This window comes from Opisthocomus hoazin, chromosome 6 (genome assembly GCF_030867145.1).
Source record: "Opisthocomus hoazin isolate bOpiHoa1 chromosome 6, bOpiHoa1.hap1, whole genome shotgun sequence".
Lineage (NCBI taxonomy): Eukaryota > Metazoa > Chordata > Aves > Opisthocomiformes > Opisthocomidae > Opisthocomus > Opisthocomus hoazin.
In genome coordinates this window covers 66622048-66644078 of record NC_134419.1, presented here as the reverse complement: position 1 = coordinate 66644078, position 22031 = coordinate 66622048, and the positions used below count along the sequence as shown (strand labels likewise).

The following is a 22031-nucleotide window of genomic DNA, read 5'->3' as shown; positions in this document are numbered from 1 at the left end:
AAATTTAATCTTTATTTTAGCTGATTTCATGGGAATTGATGATTTTGTGTCAACAACTAATTTCATTTAATTTGTAAGAATGTTTTCATGTACATTATTTGGGTAGATGAAAGGTAGGAAAAGTGGGAGAAGATTACATGCTCCGCAAGTGCTTTCTTTGTGGGAAGCAGCTAAGTGGGAGGTGCAGCCCTCTTCAGTGTTTTGGCCTATTAAAGCCATTACTAGAATGAATGCAACCGCAATGTAAGATTCCCTTTACATTTATGCCCCACAGATGCAGTCGTGTTTGAAGTGATGCTGTAAGTGGTTAAACTGTCGCTTAATGTTCATCATCTCAGGCAGAGGAATCCCAAGAGGTGGTCGCCAAATCAGGAAGCTCTTTCATGATGAGATGGGTCAAATCAGAGCATCTTTAGAATACATACCAGAAATGAATGTTGACTGTATTTTCCCGCTGACACTTCAAAAATGCAAATCCTAGGTAAAGTACTAAAAAATGCATTGAAGGGACACTCTTAGCATATTCTTTCTAATTCTTTGAAATACTGTTCACAGTTTTCCCTAATAGCTCCTGAATACTTGACACAGAAATATTCTATGAATCTTTCACACGCACACAAGTACATAACAAACAATTCTCTTGTATTTGATCATATGCTTGTTTATTGCCAGGTTATTTATGTGTTGGGAGCTGTAGGTCACGATTTTTTATTGTACGCTTACTTGTATTGGTTCTAGATGCTGATCTTTTTTCACTGGTTTATTGTTCAGTTGGGCAGACACTGTGCATTTGTTTTAGGAGAAGCTGAAGGATTCCACTGACACTGCCAATAGCTACAGCAAAGTAAACAGAATGTAAGTAGGAGCACGTAATTCTAATAGCCTGTTTAACATCAACCCAGCCATAGTTCACTGCCCTCCCTCCTCTGCGCTGATTGCTCTTGAGTCTGGCAATTGCTTAGTCTCTGTTCTGTCTTCTTCCCACTTGGTGTCTGTCTTCCTGAGTTTTCATGGTAATATTTTATCTGCATGTATTGGCTAGTTGATTTCTTTATGTTTTGCTTGACTGCATATGCTTGGTGTGCATTAGCTACCAGAGATGCTATTCTGTCTTCCGCATTTTGTGTACTCAAATGGCGGGGATTGAACCTCTTTATTGATAAGCATGGGAAAATATGTGTGTCTCAAAGTCTCAGTATGCAATAGGTATTGGACATGGCTGTTTATTAACAAAATAATTTGTTTCTAGAAATATGAAGAATGCCAGTTTCCAACACACACGGTTCATGCCTGCACTGTTAAGGAAATACCTTATGAAACTGGAAGTTAAACACTGCCTGCTGGTCAGGTAGGAGAGGTTCACAACAGTTTGGCACTGGTTGTCCTTCACCATCAAAATATGGTAGCTTTTACCTGCAGTTGCAAGTTTAAAAAGATTTGCAATACTGCCAGATTGTTATTATCAAAACAGTAATTTACTGAAAGTGAAGTGTCGTGCAATTGAACTAGACCAGCATGTGTTTGACAGCCTTGGGCAACACTAGGAATAAAGTCCCCAGTTCAGCTCAGTACTTAAACGTGCATGTAGCTTTAAGCATGTGGGTAGTTCCCATGCAGGCTAGCAGTAGTTCTCAGTTATCAGAGGCCTAGGAAACTCAGTGTCTGAGAAAAGCTGCAGGAACAGGGAAAGCTTAGTCTCCTATTGAAACCTGTAGTGCATAGAATGTGGTGGCAAGAAAGGAGAGAAGTTACACTGAGAATGGAAGAGAGGAAGTCATCCTCAGCTGAAGCAGGAGATACTTGTTTTGGAACTTCAAGACATTTTCTAACAGCAAGTATGGTGAGATATGGAACAGGTTACCTCAGGAGGCTCTGAAACCTCATGGGTATTTTTATAAGTCTTTTAAAGAAAAGTCTGTCAAGAATAGTTAAGGTGGAGCTGGGTCTTGGGGCAGAGGGATGGGCAACATATCTAAATGAAGGCCTTTTCAGCCTTATTTCCTACAGCTGCATAATTATATGTGCTTAAAATTACATGCGTACATCAAAGTAAATGTATAAAGACTCTCACAGAGTTCGTCCTTATAGGTTTAGGCAAATATTATTCTGTCAGAAGGGGGAGCAGCGGGTCAGTGTTCTTACTCGTCTTCCTGTTGGTACCTCATGGTTACAAAAGAAACTGGATTCAGTGAACTCAGTGTACTGAACTGCAAAAATACAGACACTTGCTTGTGAGGGTTCTTCACTTCAGATCACCACCTATACTGTGTTTTATCTATTATTTTTATCTTGCCATCATACCTAACAATGATTTTCTTAATACAGATTTTTAATATTTGGGGGGGGGTGTTAAATATTTTGTTCTGACCTCTTTAATTTATACTCGAAAGTGGAAACATCTTTAGGTATTGTGGTTACAAAGTAGTCAGCTGACAACTTTAATAATGTTTGTTATTAAAGTAGAATACAAATAGCAATTCCTTTGCAGGCACTGGGTAAGGAAGGCAGCCACCATAACACGCAGCTGGGCAGCCCTGTGATAGCAATAAATATACCCAGAAAGATCCATCCCAGCAGGAACATCTAAAATACATAACATATGGAGTGAGGATGAGCCCAGAGTGCCTTGATTTTGATAAGATAAGGCTGTGTGTTATCACAGGTCTCACAAGCTGAACTTCTGATGGAAGTACATTAATGAGAATCTGAATCGCTCTGAAATTAAAAGTTTGAGTAATAACTAAGTTTCCAGCCAGTCATCTTGCTGAGAAGAAGTGACACACAACAGACCTGGCTTTTGGGAAAGGCAATACTTTTGTGCTTTGGATAAGAAACGGGATTTTTCAAGCAGAGACATGAAAATAGAGATGGGCACAGTCAGAAGGCTCAGAGCCAAGTCAGAAAAACTGCCAGAAACTGGAAGCAGAGGCTACGTAAATAGCTTGGATCCAAGTTTTGAGGATTCACTTGCAAATGTCTTACTCAGAACTATTTAAAATATAATCTGCTAGTCTGAAGTCGGTGTTCAAGCCCCAGTACAAGCAACTGAAAAGAAAAGCTTCCTTTATCCCCAGGGTTCTGCCCTACCAGCTGAGTGGCTAGCATGCCACCATTTCTCCTTTTACATTTGAGTTTAAATACCTTCTTGTCACTGGAGAAAAGCTGGTTTGTAAAATGAGATCCTCTTGCAGGCAACATTATGTGAAGGAGGGATAGAATCACTGATGACCATTACCGGGGAAAGCAATGAGCTCAAAGCCTAGTAGCCAGATTATGTAGGGGCTTTTCCAGTAAAGCCAGCTGCTGCACGTTATCTTCCTCTGGATATTCCTTGTTTATATCTTTGTTGCTTTACTCATTGCAACTGAAATTGTAATACTCACCTTTTGCAAAAATGATGAGCTATTCCAGGAGAAACCCCATTGTGCAAGGCAGTATGACCCCAGCCAGTTTAGGATCATCTTGTCCTTGTAACCATGACGAGAAACGTGTGAAAGAAGTCAGCACTTAAAAAGAACAGGCATTGTTGCCTATGTGCATGGAAATATGAGTCCTGCTGAAAACAAAACCTTCCCAATCAGCTCTGGCATAATGGAGAGCTGGCCCTACAGTTGTCACCTTAACGTTGTCATTTTGATTGTAACAATGAGTTCCGGATCATTTAGATGAATTGTGGTAGATGCAGCAGCTTGGGGCATCTGGATGCTAACTGTGAATCATAGAATGAATGCTTTGGGTTGGAAGGGACCTTTAGAGGTCATCTAGCCCAATGATGAACTGTAAGACTGTTGTGCATGAAAAAGCTGCATCATTTCTGTAGAATTTATTATTACTATTATTTTTACTACTACTCCACCTATAAACAGGAGTAGATATTCCACAGACTGCAATGTAGTTCTCTGTTCTTATGAAGCAGAAATAAATAATATCAAAGGGCCACAGACACGCACTGGTTTGTTCTCTTCTCATCTGGGTCACAAATCTTCTCTTTGTTTATCGTTCAATGAACAGATTTTGGTTGGAATTAGCATATTGCTTGTGGTTTTGTGTGGCAAAGGTGTGTCTGGCTAGAGATTTGCTTGCAGAAGCATAATCTCTAATGAAAAGTGAGAAACTTGGAAAGATGTGAGGGAATAGGAGCATAAAGAAAATAACCATGAATGGTGCCGAATACTGCTTTTAACCCACAAAAGAAGAAAGCTGCAAACTAAAAAATCTTCTAGATTAAAGAACAGTGAGGGATCATGAAACAGATTGAGAAACACTTGTTAGTGAGCTGCCAGCTATGACATTTGACTTCTATAATATTGCTCAAATATTTACTCTCATTCTAACTGTTGATGAATGGTGTGTCTCTAACTGCTCTGTAACTCCAGCCACAGTTCCAGCTTCTATGTATGCCTGTTCATCATTAACTCAGAGCCAAGGCAAAAAAGAATGTGCAGAGACTGGCTTAGTTTAACCCTTGTATCTGTATTTTCCGAATGGTTTCTGAAGAGAACTGTTGAGTCTATGTTGTGACTGTTCCCTGTGGGTCTGGTCTTTCATTCTGTCTCTGTGGAACGTTTATGGTCGGGAAGTCAGTGCCAGGGTGTCAGATGTAGATGTGAAAGTTGGTTGAGATTACGGAAGTGCTGGCATACCAAAACAGAAGGAAGTCCACAAATGCTATAATTAATTTAAACACAACAAGATAAAGATGAAAGGCACTGTGAAAGAGATAAATAACGAGTAACATATAACAACAGAATTTGAGAAAGATAGACCTTGTGCCTTTTGGCCAAGATCTTAAAAAAAAATCCCAATGTGGAACAAAGTTGAATCCCAGTTTCAGTCTGTGCCAGCTTCCTCATGAACAGAGCAAAGATGTGGATTACCTCCAGGATAACCACCACACAGCAGGCAGTGCACCATGGATACTTTACTCTCTCCAAAACTTTTCAGTAACCAGGTTGAACATAGAAAGACCACTATGCCTTCTGCAAAGCTGATATAGAGGTGTCTTTTTGTAAACAACCAGTTCACCTTGAAAGTCAGGATAAAAGTATGTTCTAGAGAAAATATAACTTCCCTATTGAAAGAGATCTTAACAGACTCAGACTCAGCTGCAGATCTGCTTAACATTATGACTCCTTTAATGCTTGTTTTTGATGTGTTTTTGTGGAGTCAAGGGTTGCTTATGATGCCCTGCTATGGCATTTGTAGCTCTTATTACTCCTGAAAGATAGTTTAAAACTTGATGACTTTGGTTGTTCTGTACAGTTCATCTATCATTATCTTTGTTGAAGGACTGAAAGTCTGACGTATAATAATTCAGTCCATCCACCTTATTCCATTTCCTAAGAAATTGGTTGATGAATTTGAAAGGACTTAATATTTTGATCATATGGATTAAAGACACATAGGAGGAGAAAGATACTGTACTGGTACGCAAGTGATTTAGAACCTGTGACCAAATCCATCACAGCCTAATTTGATGTCTTCTACCATGAGCATCCCATCCCTCTGTTGAGGACAAAAGCATTTTCCCTGCTTTCAGGTCCGTAGATCAAATCTTCTGTGGATGCGGTATTGAAATTGGGATATGAGCTTCTGGGTTGTATTGCTTTAAAGAACTTCAGTCAGAGTTCTCTTTTTATTGAAGGTGCAAAAAAATGAAGTATTTTTCTTACTATCTCACATATTGTCCCTGCATTCTTGCCATAGGCCTTGTATGCAGTATAGAATATAGCGGCTTTGGACTTTATAGCCTCTTTGCTTACCGAAAATAGCATTAAAAAAAAAAAAGACTTCAGAACTGTTGTATCTGTCTTGTATTCTGGACCCAGCTTTTTATTGGTGCTGTAAACTGCATACTTCTTATTTGCAATAATCCAGTTCTTCATTTTATCAGTATTTACTGAGCTGAAGAGATTTTGAGGGGGTGTGGTGCTGATTTAGAACCCATGTACATGGTAGCCTACAAAACACGTATTTAAATTGATGCTGTAACCAGAGTCTCTCTGTGTAATAGCTGACATTTCTGGATAAATGAATATTACTTCTGTCATGAATATTCACATATCGCAATGGGTGTTATGCACAACTTACCCCCTCAGTATAGATCTGATGGTGCATTTACTTGCCTCAGGGGGGTGAATGTCCTTCCAGCAGAACTCAGTAAAGATGGTGGTTGTTTTTTTGGAAAAAATAGTTCAGGAAACGTAAAAGTCTTAGCATGTGTAAATTAAAACTTCAAGTATTAAATCAAGGAGTAGAAACAGTGCACTGTAAGTTAAATGAGCAGTTCCATTTTGTAAATAGAGTGGCTCAAGACACAGTTGAAGTGAATGGACCAGGGAAAGGTACTCGATTTGAAACTTTGGTACAACAGCTCGCACAACTCTGCTGCTAGTAACATGAATTGAAATAACACCTTCCCTCCTATGACCACAAAACATAGGAATTAATAAATTTTTGTAGCTCCTTTCTAAAAAGAGAAGACAAGGAAAATTTGTGAAAGGTGTAGAGAGAGAACAGTTAATATCTATGTCTTGAAGAGGGTACTTAGCAGTTCTTGAAGAAGGGAAGAGAGAAAAAGTGATGGAGGCATAATTTCAATAACATAGGAGAATGTTTCCAAAGAAGAAGCAACTCCAGAGAGGTGTTATTAGCTCTGCATGAGATTAACGCATTCTTTACATCAGTAATTTTTACAGTGTGAGAGAGAAGGGTCTCCAAGGCAATCTCCAGCCTCCATACTGAGAACATGTACGAAGCTTCCAGCTGCCACGTGGGGTGTGTTCTGGAGAGTGATTTAACCAAGAGTCTCATGTCTCGTCTTGTGCTTGCAGTCCTGCAGGAGATCAGCAGTCTTCTAGCAATGTGTATTGGATAATAATATTTTATGCCTCTGGAATGTATCTTCTAATAAAGGAGTGCCATTTAAATTGGGGATTTGCAAGCCTGCACATGGCAGGTGAGGTTGTGTGCCCCAGGAAAAGCAGGTGCAGCAAGACAGCAGCCAGGAGGAAGGATTCAAGCCTTTAGGAGGACCAATTCAGCAAATAAATAGAAGTAGAAACAGGAATGAAATAGTTTCACATGCCTTCTTGCCACAAGCAGTTAGAGCAAGTGGTATGATGTCGCCTTCAGAACCAAAATGAGATCCAGATTGCTCCATTATAGTGCGTGGTGTTAATCCAGACCTAAACAAATGAAACAAACCAAGCACAATCCAGCTTTACACTAGTGGAAAGCAGTCTCTTGAATTAAAACTATTTTGCAATAAGCACGTTTGGAAATTGATTTATGGTTGTGAAGCGCCCAGGAGGACAAAAAGCTGATGTAAGCTAAAATGCCTATCCCTGATAAAAACACCAATCTGTACAGTGAGAAATGCCAATCCACGATAAATCCTCAGTGATCAGTGGCAATAAACAGCGCTCACAACAGAGCACATCCCCTCAGAGGGAACGCCTTAGTAGCCCAGCAGGGACTTTTCATTCTGCTGTTTACTTTGGCAGTGAAAAGTGAGCCACCACCCTGAAATGCTTGAGAGTCTAATCACAGGAAGTACCTTCCTAGTGAAGAAGGAGGATCATGTTGCTTTATAAGTTGACAGGGACCATGTCTGGAACAGAAATCTTGTAGAATTGTGTAGTCTTCCATTCAAAGTCTGACTCAGGAAATTTGCTGAATGGCCTTGGTCTTCATCATGAGTGGGCAGGGGGCATAGTCAGAACTTCCCAGGATATACAGAGCACAGCTGTTTTAACATGTTTGTACAAACCCGCTTTTTTTCCCCTCAGAAATATTGCTACCTAAACTTGACAATTCCCCCAGAAATCTTATTCTTTTAAAGGAAAGGTCTTCTGAAAGCCCCTTCAGCCCAGGACAAGCTGTCTCATCATAGGGTTAGAGAGAACAATGTGAAAATCACAGGCTTAAATCACTATACAGGTCTTTGCTTACTCCAAGTGAATATTTTCACCACTGGGCTGGTCTTCTCTTGCTTCTCCACAAAAAATCAAAATGCCTTGATTTCAGTTTGACATAGATTTTAAATTAAGGGGAGACTCTTACCCATCAGTAATTAATATAGCACCAGATGGTATCTGCTACATCATTTGATCTCATGAAAGTTCAAACATGAAGACAGAAACTCGGAGAGACGAGTTACTACTCTTGAATCTTAGCTATGTGACCCTGGCAGAACTGAGTGAAGAATCAAGCCTTATGATTGTACATGAAATGTGTGTTTTTAAAATGTTTTTATTTGCCTGTTGAAGAAGTGGAACTATTGATATAAAAGCTTTGTGCTTTCAACTCCCCTACGTTATAAAGAGTGAACCCAGAAAAATGTTATGTGGGGACAATGTCCAAGTGCTACCACAGTTTAGATCTGAAAAATCAGCTGTTTATGCTTATCTTATAATTTCTGGGTTTAGGTTGTACCAGCCTCATTTAACAGTGACTTTTTTCAAGTTCTGCCTAGAACCAGACTACAGCTTGAAAAAGTTAGCAAAGAGGGTTCACAAATGGGATCTACTTAAGCAAACATTTTTGGAAGAAGCGCATGGTTTTCTTTGTTTAGTTTTTAGTGGGAGGGATTTTCATTTTAAATTATAAAAATCAAAGAGAAATGTTGAAAAATGTTCTAAAAAGCTTTGAAATTTTTTTTCAAAACCGTTTACTTTGGGGAAACATGTGTTGCCAATGATTCCTATTACTGCCCTGGAAAAAAAGAGGAAAGGAACAAAAATAAGTTTTCCACTTTTTGTCATTTTCAGACTCTGTAGGAAACAAAAATAATTTTTTCTTGTAAATTTTTTCCATAAAAGTGGTGTGAAAAGCAAAATTGATGGAGAATTTTCGGCTGGGTAATGATGTTTTCTCCCATCATTTATTTCTTCTGTTGTAAACAATGCAGAGATTATCTTGGTTCTGGATCTGTCTTTTCCCCTTCTCCTGACTGCCCTATACTCTTGAGGAAAAAATCATCCCTAATTAAGCCACACAGAATCTGCAAGAACATTTCTGGAGTACAAAACCAGGTTTGGCCTTTGTATTCAATGCCCTTTTGTTTTCGAATTGAAACTCACAGCAAAGGCAGTTTCGTGATCAACATACATATGTGCACAGACATGCCAACAAATGCAGACCCTCTGTCCAGGGACTGCAAAAAGCCTATTGTGTGCAAACATAAAAACAGAAAAGCTCTAAAGCTTGATTTGTTTTTTGTTGTTTGGGGTTTTAATGCTTTTACGTTTCGTGAAGTGGCAGACTGTCATGCCGTATAGATGGGGCACAGTAAAGGTCTGTGTTAATAAAATAAAATGAGTTTGAATCATTTACTTCCTACCCTGAATCCAAAATTGCTATGTACTTTCATGTGCTAGGAATGATCCCTGCATACATAGTATACTTGTGCTGTATGTTCTGTGCTTTTAACATGTTTTCTCTGATCTGGTATAATAGTTTCCAGCATTTTTCAACTTGCAGACTTCTGAAGATTTTCAAAGGGAGAGGAAAATCCCTCCATTTTAGACTAAAATCATTTGACTGTATCCTTCTTTTACTTACTACAGGTTCCTCAGAAAATCCATGGTTGAAAATAGTGGGTGGTACGTACTTTGTCTACTAGGGGCTCCAAGTTGTCAGGTTACAAAACAGAAGAATGAACATACTGAACATACATTTAAAATCTTCTCATACCTCAATTCTTTTTTATCTTGGGTGATCATTTTCTTCCATTTAAGCATGTTCTCTTGGTGTCCTGCAAAACTTTATCATTGCTCAGTTTGTTAGATGTGCTCATTGTGCTTGCTTCTGGTGCTGGGGATCCCCTGCCCAGAATCAGGCGATGTCTGGGATCGTGATGGGAGAAGCTGCACGTGGCACTCTGCACTTTATGGATGAGAGTCTCTCAGCAAGCTCCCTTTTTCTCTTGCACCTAGCAGGGCCATAGAGGGTGTACACACACTGCAAGCACCACCTCAAGAGTGAGTAAAGATCTGCCACATCCATTAAGTCATTGACTTTTGCTCCGCGTTCTTGATTTTGTCTTGGTCTAGGAATCCGGTAGTTGGAGTTCATTGTGTCAACACAGCATTTAGGACAAGCCAGGTTCTGGAGAATATACACTGCAAAATCAGTCTGGACTTCACAAGGGAAGGAGTGTTGGCCACTGCTGATGATCTGGGCCTGCCCCTAAGCTACTCTGGAGCTCAGGCTAATGTTCTTTCTTAGCACAAGCTTATGCGAGAACAATATAGATAATGAAGAAATCTATTCTTGAAAGCAAAGTTAGATCTTGATAATATAGATGTGGCTAGAGAGCTTGGGGATGGGATACGCAAGATGTACCACAAACAGTGTAGGCCAAGTTGCAGTTCTGCTGACCCCGCAGCAGCACTTCTGGTGCTTTCTTCACTTACTGCCCCTCAGCCATCCCTGGTGCTCAGCCAGGTGCCTTGGGCTGGGTATGAGCTATGGGCTTTATGCACAGTCTTGAGACTGTCCTTCGCACAGTGTTTAATTTCTTTTTCTGTGCCCAGGTACTTTCAAGAGATGTTCTTGCACTATGTACAAACTCAACCTGAGTGACACTGAGTTGCACTTCTGTTCCTAGTGTCTCCTGAAAATCATCTCTGGGCTGTGAAATAATCCTTGATCCAAAAATGACTCTTTGAAACTTAGCAGGGAATGTATAGAGCTGGAGAAGAAAAAGAAAAAAGCAAAAGAAAACTGCTCCTGGAGACCCGTCAGTCACCTTTCCATGCATTTCCCATCCTGCTAGTAAGAATTCCTCTCTCTGTGTAGACAGTGAGTTGCTGCAAGCTGTAGCTGAGCCCAACAGAGATTTTCCATTAGGGTTTTTTTTTGCCAATGTGTGTTTTGAATTTTCCCTCAAGATGGCAGACAGAAATCTGGCTTGTTTGCCAACACTCAACATTTTCTGAGGCAGATCTCTAAGATAAGTGTTGTCTCCAGCTTTTGTCCTGTGTGCACTGTTGCACTGCACTTCTCCCTGTGTTTATTTTTATAGCGGTGCTTAAACTTGCAGGCTTTGGACTGGCAGCAGGTAGAACTGGTTGAATTGTTTGAAATACTAATTGCTTGGACTTTTGACCATGGGTGTGGCTGGTGAGCAATTCACAAATCAAATCTTGTTTTCTCTGAGGCTGCCAGAAAGGGGTTTTTTTGCATGCTGCTGGTTTTTTGTAAACAGTTTGCTTTGACCTTTCTCCATTATTTCTATTAGCAGCACCACAGCCGGGTCATCTGGCGTTGGTTGTGTCCCTTTGCTGCCTGGCTGACTGAAACATTTGATGTGTGAGGTTAGCAAATAATGTGTTTTCTGGTGCATATTTTTTGTCTAAAAGACACTGGTGCTAAAACTGTTTTAAGGGTTCACAGGTGGGCTTGCAAACAGTCACTAGCTTTCTAAAAGGTAGGGGATAGGAAATTATTTGATCCTGTGAATCAAACTTTGCATTTTGTTAAATGAAATACCGAAGGATTGGTTTCCTTTGACCAAGCAGATTAGGGAGGGGGCTGACTGCGAGTAACTAGCAATGTCAAACAAGAGACTCAGTCAAGCTCATAGCTCTGCTGCTGTGTGCAGCGTGTGTTGGAGGCTACGCTTCTCCAGAGAGCAAGCTGAAAGGGAGTATTCATCATGCCAGCACTGGGAAGGAGAGGAATCTCATGGATGGAAGTTACTTAGTTTAAACTGACAGCGATACCCCTCAGAGTGGCAGTGATCAGGACCATCGGCCTCACAGCTGTGTTCCCTGGCAGATCCTGTGAATGGCTGGGGAGCTGGGGTAGCTCCCTAATTGCCATGCGCGAGGAAGGAGGTGGGGAGACAGAGAGAGGGAGAGCTGACAGCAGGTCACCTTTGCAAACAGGTCTGTTGACATCCCAGCCTTGATGCCGTTAGAGGTGAGTCTGACGTGGGTGATAACTCCTGGCTCTGCCAGCCAACTCCTGCTGCACAGCCTGACCTGTACCAAGATGTAAAATGTGCCCAAGCATCAGTGCACCTGAAAAGCTGCATGGAGGACAGGGGGACTCTAAGAGGTCACAAGTGTGTTTTGTTTGGATCTATCTATCACCAAAGTTTACATTCTCAGGAGCAGTCCCAGACACACAAGGCAGTGCACATGCCCTTGGACTGGGCTGCTTGCTGGAAACTATTAGGCAGTTATATTGTAGAGCACGAAGACAGCATCAGGGCCCTAGTGTCTGTACAGGCTTGTCTCTGAGCAGAGGTAGACAGCTGTCTACAGCTGCTGAGAAGTCCCACTCCTCCTGTCTACATGTTAATAATTAGAGCAGCAAGCCCAGGTCTTCAGCCACATCCACCCAGTCTCTGTCCCCTGCCAGAACAGTCCAACCTCTCCTCTCACTTTGTCTTGCACTGTTAAGGATCAGTGTTTCAGAATGCTCTGTAAGCATAAATAGCTTAATTATAGTTATTGCTATTTATTGTTTGCACTGTGATGAACCTTAGAAGCTGTAGCAAGCCTCTTGTTGTGTGGAATGCTCTTTAAAGCCAGAAGGAGAGAAGAAAGGTAGTCCTTAGCTGTAGAGCTTTTATATTAATGAATACAAACAGCCATGATATCTTCTCTTGATCACTGAATTCTCTTGGGACCTGGGAGACTGGGTTAGCAATGTTTTTTTGCATCCTGCTGTTACTCACTTCTAAGCACCCCAAAGCAATGATCTGTTCCCCACAAGGCTCTTATTCATGCCCAAGGTTATTCACAGTGAGTTTCTCAAGTGATGTGCAGACTCTGGACTCAGGACATTGAGTCAAGGGAGTGACTCAGGAGGCTCTGTTTGGTTGCATAGCTGCCCAGCTCCATTGTGTAAAACCAAGGCACAGAGGGAGCTGCAGCTACTAGCCAGAAATAGGTGTGGTTTCTCTTCCCTGTGCGAACCATCCTTGTGTGGGCCTGCACTATTCCAATCAGGTTCCTGGCTGATTCACTAGCGATGTAATTTATGTGTCACTTGAGACAGAATTATCAGACCAATGTACACCTTATCTTGCACTCCACAGCTCCCTTTGAAGATAACAAGTTATCACCACTTGGCTGTTTCTAAACCGTGAACACACCTTAAGCTGCTAGAGGATGGCCATCTCAAAAACAGCTGGTTCAGCTTTGAGACTCTTCGTCTTTGGGCCCCCCTTGCAGAGTGAGAAGTGATTCAGATGTGCTGTAGCACAGCCCCTTTCCAGGTGCCGTGAATGTGCAGTGTAGAGTTCTGTCTCATCTTCTCAACTTTTCCAGTGCCAGCATCAGCTGCTGTAAATTTTTGGAGCATCTTTCACCATAGAAAATGGTGCTGTCTTCAACTATGATTTGACCTCTGTAGCTGCCAGACTGAAGCATCGATTGAAAGCCCAAAGTCTGTGCAGTTTCTTCTTGTGCTGGAAACAGGGAAAGCAGCAAACTCTGCATCTGGTAGCACATTCCCAAGTACACCCAGCAGCAGTGTGATCCCATATCTACAAACTTCTTCTACAAGTGAAATTGAGCAGGACATGTGGGGGAATGGGAGGATGGTGACTGTTACCTCCAAGAGGAGCTCAGGCTGCCTCTCCTACTTTAACCACCAGTCCACAAACCACCACTGAGTGGCAGCTGGTGACCTGAAGCTAGGTCTCCTGCAGTTCATTGCACTTTGCCAGCTGGCCACCTGACTTTCAGTGGCTCTGAGGCATCACTGACTTCCATAAAAGGTGAAGCAGCTCAAGACCTCTCTAAATTATGTTCTTGATGTTGACACTTGTCTGTTAGGAACCTGAGTGAACTAATCAGTGTTTCATAAGGCAGCAGCTTCAACTTCATCTTCACCTAAATTTCCTCTTTTAAATGCAGAACCAGTAGTTCTCAAGATGTGATTTATTTTCACTTTCCTTTTAAGGCACTTCTATCTAATACCCCACCACCACCTTCTTTTTCTTTCCAGTAAGAAGCTGGCAAAATGACTCATGAAGAGGTGGTCCATGAACACTTTGGTCTCAAGAAACATTAGACCAGTGTCTCTGTCACTGACAATATTCCAGGGATTAAAATATTGTAATTTTCTTATTTTATTAAAATTGTGATGGCTACCTTTTCTTTATACATATATAAAGAAAACTGGTAGACAAAAGTAAAGGAGGGGGAAAATTCCTCCAGTCCTGAGGACATTATCTTAAAATGTGAGATCCCACCTCTTGCTCCAGTGAAGTCTGTGTGCCATTCCAGTGAGTCTCTCTCATACTGGTGCATCTTACAGAGCTAGAATAGCCCAGTGCATTCAGTGCTGTCTTTTCTTGAACAGTTTCTGTCTGTGAGCAGCCAGGGTATGTCTGAAGCACACAGTTGTAGATTGTGCTGGAAGCAGATGTAAAATGAGAAAATGAGATGACTAAAGTACAGGTTTAAAGTGCAGTTGATAATAAGAGGGACAGTAATGTGTCATGTTCAAAGAGCATCAAATTCAAAAAGCTAAAGCCGCTTTTATCCTTTTGATCAAGACTTAAGCCAAGTGCAGTCTGGCCAGGTCCCAGGCTGAGCTCTACACCTCTTAATGACTTAATTACCACATCCAGCTTGTTTAGACAAATAAATGTCCTTTGATTAGCGTTCATAAGACAGTCATGGATGCTTCCTCCATGCAGGGAGGAAATTATGCTTCATATATATGTCTGAGTAAAGATAAACATAAATACTAGTTCTGGGATTTAGGAGATGCATCGATGAATGCTGAAGAATTCTTGATCCCCATCAGCAAACATGGGGCGTAGCTTTGGAGTGGTAGTGTAGTGCTGAACAGCAGCCATGTCCCTACACGCCTTTGGAAATTTCCAGTATGGACCTTAAAAGAACAGAGTGCAATCTTGACAGTACGCACCTACAATCCCTCAAAAGGTCTGTGGAAAAATACACATGAAGCATCAAGTTCTTTCCTATTCATGGTATGAATCTGTCAAAGTCTGTGTAGGATGAGAGAAGCCAAGGTGAATTCTGATTCTTACAAAGAAGCACAGGGCACTGAATGACACTGTCATGTTCAGTAGGTGGAAGAATCTTCACACAGGTTATAGTTAAGCTGTGAAAATCTTTGCTGTAGGACACTGTAAGTACTATAATGTTGTACAGATTCAGAAACTAATTGGACAAATTAATGGAAAAAATCCATAAAAGAATGATTGCAATGCTGCTGCCTTTGACTTAGGAGATCTCCAGTGTACACCAGGGAAATATCTGCAGGTGCTTGTCCTGTTGACGTAGTCTTACTAGGGCTGTTAATCTGGGCCGTGGTGGGAGACGGGGTCGTGAGCTAGATGGAGTTTTGGTTTGACCCACCATGGTTGCTCTTCTGCTCCAGTTCCTATTCAGTGAGAAGTCTGTAGGTGCTATATACATGGAAGAAACTTTGTTCCTTACTCAGTTTGGTGTATTTTACTTATTAATAGTGCTGCCTTCTGAATACGGCATAAATATCTGTGGGATTGACAAGGCGGTTCAGACCACTGACTTGAGCGGTTTTCAGCCAGTTTATACTAGGTGGGAGTTTAGCCCCTTGTATTGCAAGCAGCAAAATATGCTTAGCTTGCAGCCAGCTTTGCAGAGACATCAGCAGGTGCTGTGCAACTTTCTGTAAGAAAATGCCAAAACAGATCTCAGATCATGTGTCAGAAAGCACTGCCGTAATAGTTCATTTTCCCTGACATAAGCCTTCATACCTTTGTCTGTCTGGCATCTAAACAGTTAATCTACCTGAGCAAACAGGTATGAGCATTTTTACTTTCAATAAAGTTTGATTCCTGGAGGCAGATCTTTTTTTCCAGTGAGTGTCAGATAATTGGAAGGGTAGGGTGAGGCAGGAAACCAGGACACGCCTTTGTTGGGACTTGTTTAAGAGCACGGCAATAGAAAAGCAGAAGAAGGGTGAGAATAAAACAGGTTAAATAAGGAGGTGAACATTTTTGGATGATCACTCAGATTCCACACACCTTTGGAAGTACATGATATAAAGTGTAGGTGGAAAATTTTGGTAGAAAGGAAACGGTTGAGAAGAAAAACAGATTTTCAGTTCAGTAACCAAAGCACTCCAGGTAAGTCATATTACTAAAAAAAAAGAGAAGAAAAAAGTATCCTTTATTTTCTCTCTTCCAGATTCCTTGCAGAACAAGGCTTATTCTCAGGCAAAGTAGAGGAGATGTTACATTTTTCTGTGGGAAATGCAATGTAAAAGTAAGATTGTGTAAGAGCTAGGTAATATTGGTTTTGTGTTTGTCAGTGAATGTATATCTTTTATGAGTATCAAGTGAAAGGAGTATACGTGCTGGGAGATAAGAAATGTGAAGCCAAGCTCTGGATACATTTTTAATGCATTTTGTGAAACAACTGTGCAAATAGATAACGTTTAGCTGAATCTTCTCTGTTCCATAAGGGTGCCAGCATGGTGAAATGCAGATCATCTGTTGGCTGTTTTTAAAACCGAGCAGATCTGAAATGTGCTGGAGGAATAATGATTGTAAATCGAAGCTTCAGATGGTGGGTGCAGGGTGTATTATTGAGGAATTGATCTCTAGTCCCAAGAATGCCTGGAACTGCTTCTGAATGAAAGTTTGTGTTGCTTTGTCTCAGACAGGTGGGTTTATTTATCAGCCGTGGCTCATTGCTTAGGGACCATGGTTTTGCCATAGAAGATTAGGAGTCACTGTAAGATGTTTTTAAGCTTTGTCACAGAAAGTCAGAACAGTCTGATTTGAGAATCAGTTTGAATCCTTTCTGCAGCAGTTCTAGCAATTTGAACATAATGGCATATGATAGAAGACCTATCTTCTTTTCCTGTCTTTGGACTGACCTGTAGAGTAACTTCAGGGTAGTTACTTGTCCTTCTGTGACTCGTTTCTTCATCTGTGAAATGGTGGCAGCAGCACTTTCCTGTTCTGCAAACATTTTTTGTATAATACCAAACTGTTTGGCTCCCTTTCTGCACCAGAAATGAGAAGCTTGTGCAGGTCAGAATGGCCTTGCTTTGATCTGTTTCTCTTTGGGTTGCACAATTAAATAGGCATGGTGAGGACGCATTTTTGAAAGGAAGGCACCTGGCAGTGTGGGGTGAAGTCTCAGCAGTGCTTCTGCTTGTGCTCTGGGAAATGAGCACATACTGGTGTCAAAGAAGCCAGGACAGATTGTGGGCAGCGCAGAATTTGGTTCCTACAGCACGTCCAAGCTTTGGTTGGGCATCTAACCTGCTTCCCTAGCATTACCATCATTTCTGTGTTTCTACAAAATGAGCAGATTTGGAAGCATGATGTGATTGATTTGATTCTGACTGTATTGGTTTTGGTAGAATAACTGGAAAGCAACAGCATTTAAAGCAGAATGGGAAGGTCAGATTGCTAGACTGTAGGGTAAAGAGAGGTAAGGGGCCATTTTTTTAACCAGTTCTATTAGTCCCAGGACAATGGCGCCTGAAAGGCTAGATTAAGAGGAAGGGGCACCCTATGAGACATTTGATATGATGGGAGCCATGGCATTTCCTTTTAATGTAGTCAGTGACATGGTTTGGAGCCATCTACTGAGTCTCAGAGTGTGATCAAAGGGTTCCATTGACATTAGATAGTATTAATCTCAGCACCTGCTGGTGCCTCTTTCTCCTCATGGAGTGTCTCACAGCAGGACCCTGATTAGTGGAGGAAGGAGAGAGCTGAAAGGATGTGATGTGAGAGTGTAACAGCATTCTGATGTGACAACTGGAAGGACATGGTGGAGGAATAAAAGAATCTCAAACACGCCTGCTTTCATTTTTCTCTTAAAATATGACTTTGTGGCTATTCCCCTCCCCTTTGAAAAATGTCTGTAATAAACTTTATTACCATTGCACACAATAACTAGCTTCTAAAATAGTAAGACGATCTTGAATGTCCCATCTCAGACAGGCTTAGCATGCTTGCCAGCGTGCTGCACTGCAGTCAGGTGGAACAGGGGATGCAGGAGTCCCCCTGCAGTGTCGGGCTTATGTGGAAACCACAGATCTAAGCACGCCTTGCAAATCTATTACTGTCCTGCTTTTCAGTGCTGTAAGGGAGGAAGCAGTATGCACAAGTGTGACAGTGCTAGACCTCTTCTGGTTCCTAGTGCCATTAAGGTCTGCAAGTTGCCTGTTTTTGTGGGTGCCACAAGCGCACTACAACCCCTGAGCTTATGTTAAAGCAGCCGTAGGGTTGCACTGTCTTATGCTGCCTGCACTGTTTGAGAGTGATCCCACTTCACAAGTTCCTGCTTGTTGCTCAGAGATAATTGCAGGTGGCTTCTCTGATTCAGCAGCGCTATTGCTTTGCCACAGACATAGCCCACAGCCATGTCTTTGTGAATCCAGATAGGAGCTGGTGAAGTGAGTCAGTCCTGGCACATAAAGGAAATCCAGGGCAGTCAGCCTGCTGGAGCCTGGGCTGGCTTTTGCATTCACGTGGCAAACACACATGCAACATAGATCAAAATGCACCATGTGCTGGGGCTGGGCTGTGGCATGTGTGACTCCAGAGATGTGGTTTAATCTCTTGTGGTTTTTTTTTGGATTGGCATCAGAGCAAGATATTCCCCTTTCTCAAGGGAAGGCAAAGATGCAGAAGATGTATTCACTCCATGCTGGTACTAGCATCTTCCAGCATATGTAGCTGTCACTATTTCCCACTAGCAGAGAGGAAGTGGAGTTCTGGGGCTACAAAGCAGTAGGAAAGCAATTTCCAAATGTAAAACTGTGTTCCCTGCCAAAAACACCTGCAAAGCCAACAGTGCTGACATCTAGACAACAGCTTCCAGCATCTGTTTTTAGGGAAGGAGCTTGAAAGACGCTTCCACTGTTGATGCAGCAAGGAGGATTTGCAGAGATACTACCTTTCCTTGGAGTGAATGACCAAGAACCCTTCCATTGCAGGGGACTGTCATCCTGCTGGAGGAGGAGCTCTCCTAATGCCTATAGCTCTGGTCTTGGAATCAGTGCCCTGGATAATCCCTTGGAAATCCGCAGTATTAGCAAGCACTGTAAGGGTTAGCTAGTATCCTGTTGTCAAGGTTGTGTAAACACTTGGATGTAGTCTCAGGAGCCACATTTACAGGGCTGCTTAGCCAGGCTCAGGGTCTAGGGTGCAGAGAGTGAGGGCTGTGGGCATTCTCAGCAAAGTTCGTCTGAGTCTGTGATAGGAGGCTAAAGTGGCTTGACTGATAGTGTGTCTTCTACACTCAAATTGTTCCTGTCCAGCTCTGGGAATAGTGGGAGCTGCTCACAGATAGAAATGAATCTGAACTTCAGATATTCCTGCAGATTCTCTGCTGCATTCTGCCTTGTGTCAGTATATTTATGCATGGGCAGTACAAGCATAACATCAAGGGGGCTACCTGTAGACACTTTGCAGAAGGGTGACAGGAATCATGAAGATCAAACTGAAATGGTAGCTGAATTGGAGGGCATGGTCTTGGGTTCTGCTCTAAAACTTGGACGCAATTTTGCCCAAAGCTTTTTTTTAGACTCAGCCTGTTAAAAGTGTAGTTTTTGGTATAGCTGGGCTTTCAGTTTTAAGGAGAAGTCTTCAAATGCAGTGGAGAGTTTGGCCTTTTATCACCTTGCTCGCAAATTAAAATCTCTTCCTGCTCATTGTTTACAGCTGCACAAGATGAAATGTTATCTTACAGAGACTAGGAGTGAGCAACTGTAGATTTTCTTCTGACAGAAGTGTTTTCTAGCTGATGTTTCTTTTCCACAATCACATGATTTCTTTGTGGTATTGCTGCCTTGGCAGACAGTCATACCTCTGCAATCGTAATTTTGACTAGAGGGGGATCCAGGTCATGAAGAAGAGTATACACAGCATTCCCAGCAGGGATTCCCATACTGTGTAGACTGACCTGAGCTGGCATTAAACTGGATCAGATTCGAAAGTCATGGGCAGGGCCTCCAAACCGTCTCTGCTCTGCCTGTAAAGCAAAGATAAAGCACTTCCTCCCTTAAGTTTCTTGCTGCCAAAAATGGCTAGTTTAAGGGTAGCTCCAGTGTTTTTCTGCTTCACTAAAGTTAATGCTGTGGCGTTGGCATCAATGTGCTTGGAGAATTCACGGTGTTACTGTCAACAGTGCAACAGTATCTCTGCTTAGGTTTTTCTGGCAGTACTGGCGTGGTGTAGGCAGTTTACTCCTGCAACTGCCTACATTTCTAATCCTCTACTGTGAGTCCTGCCCACAGCAGATGTGTGGGAGTGGCATTTGGATCCTGTGGTTTTGATCAAGCCTTTATAGGGGCACAACTTGAGACCACAGCATAATGCCACAAAGTCTGGATATAAATGCAGGTCTAAACTTCTCCAGCAGAGTGGATTTGCTTCAACTGCCCCTATCTCACCTGCTGGCTTTACAACGCTTCCTGCTGTTTCAGCTCTGCTGCATTGTGTAGCATCCAGTTTTGTAGGAAAGTGGTGCTGGTCCTTTAGTAATACTCACATGGCTCTGGAAAGGCACTGTAATCTCCCTGGCACAGATGTCGTCCAGGCAGTCTAGTCCCCAGCTGAAGGGAGAAAAGTGGTGGGACTTGTGGGGAGCTGATGTAATCTCCTACTATTCACAGAACTCTGAGTGCAGTCTCTCTGCTTTCCCTGCAGGTGGCAATGGTATGGATTCTGTAACAAAGAAAACGAGGCAAGATGGATCAGAAGTTACTGAAAGACGTAAGGAGAACATTTTTTATATTTATGTCACATAGCAAAAATCCCAGAAGCAGATGCCAAGTTTTGTAAGGGATTGAGTGCTGACCAGAGGTTCAGAGCTAAATTCTGCACCTGTCCCTCTGTCTCTCTGTTGAAGTCAGAATAAGGAATAGAATGGGCCAAGATCAGACATTTAGAGACATGTAGCATGACCTGATTGTTTAACCACAGATAACTGCCCTCTGGTAACATTTCTAGCCAGTAGTGCAGACATCTGGATTCTCCTCCTACCTCTGATATCAATTATAAATAAATTCCCTGCTGGCATTATGGGAATGAGCTAGTAGCAACTTGTGCAAAGCATTTGACATTTTCCCGCACAACATCCTTGTCTCTAAATTGGAGAGATATGGATCTGACGGATGGACCACCTGGTGGGTAAAGAATTGACTGGATGGTTGCACTCAAAGAGCGGGGTCCGTCAGGGGTCAGTACTGGGACTGGTGCTGTTTAACATCTTTGTTGGTGGCATGGACAGTGGGATCCAGTGCACCGTCAGCAGATTTGCCAATGACACCAAGCTGTGCATTGCGGTCGACACACCTGAGGGACAGGAGGATGCCATCCAGAGGGACCTTGACAGGCTTGAGAGGTGGGACAGTGTGAACCTCATGAAGTTCAAGAAAGCCAAGTGCAAGGTCCTGCACATGGGTCAGGGCAATCCCAAGCATAAATACAGGCTGGGCAGAGAATGGATTGAGAGTAGTCCTGAGGAGAAGGACTTGGTGTTGGTCGATGAGAAGCTCTACATGTCCTACAAGCCCAGAAAGCCAACCATATCCTGAGCTGCATCAAAAGCAGCGTGGCCAGCAGGTTGAGGGAGGGGATTCTGCCCCTCTACTCTGCTCTGGTGAGACCCCACCTGGAGTCCTGCATCCTCGGCAGGAAAGGTATGGACTTGTTGGAGCAGATCTGGAGGAAGGCCACAAAAATGAGCAGAGGGCTGGAACATCTCTCCTATGAGGAAAGGCTGAGAGAGTTGGGGCTGTTCAGCCTGGGGAAGAGAAAGCTCCAGGGAGACCTTCTAGCAGCCTTCCAGTACCTGAAGGGGCCTACAAGAAAGCTGGAGAGGGACTTTTTACAAGGGCCTGTAGTGACAGGACAAGGGGTAATGGCTATAAACTGAAAGAGGGTAGATTTAGATTAGATATTAGGAAGAAATTCTTTATTATGAGGGTGGTGAGGCACTGGAACAGGTTGCCCAGAGAAGCTGTGGATGCCCACTCCCTGGAAGTGTTCAAGGACAGATTGGATGGGGCTTTGAGCAACCTGG

The 22031-nt window shown here is 42.4% G+C and overlaps 1 protein-coding gene across 1 annotated transcript in view; it reads left to right on the top strand.

Annotated features, from left to right (window-relative positions):
- The first annotated feature begins 1271 nt into the window (after positions 1–1271).
- COL17A1 (collagen type XVII alpha 1 chain) overlaps positions 1272–22031 on the top strand; it is a 57279-nt gene continuing 36519 nt past the window's right edge. The window contains exons 1-2 of the mRNA XM_075424239.1: positions 1272–1348; positions 20654–20719. Of these exons, the coding sequence (XP_075280354.1) occupies positions 20665–20719 (55 nt within the window). The 5' untranslated portion in view covers positions 1272–1348; positions 20654–20664. The remainder of the gene's footprint in view (positions 1349–20653; positions 20720–22031) is intronic.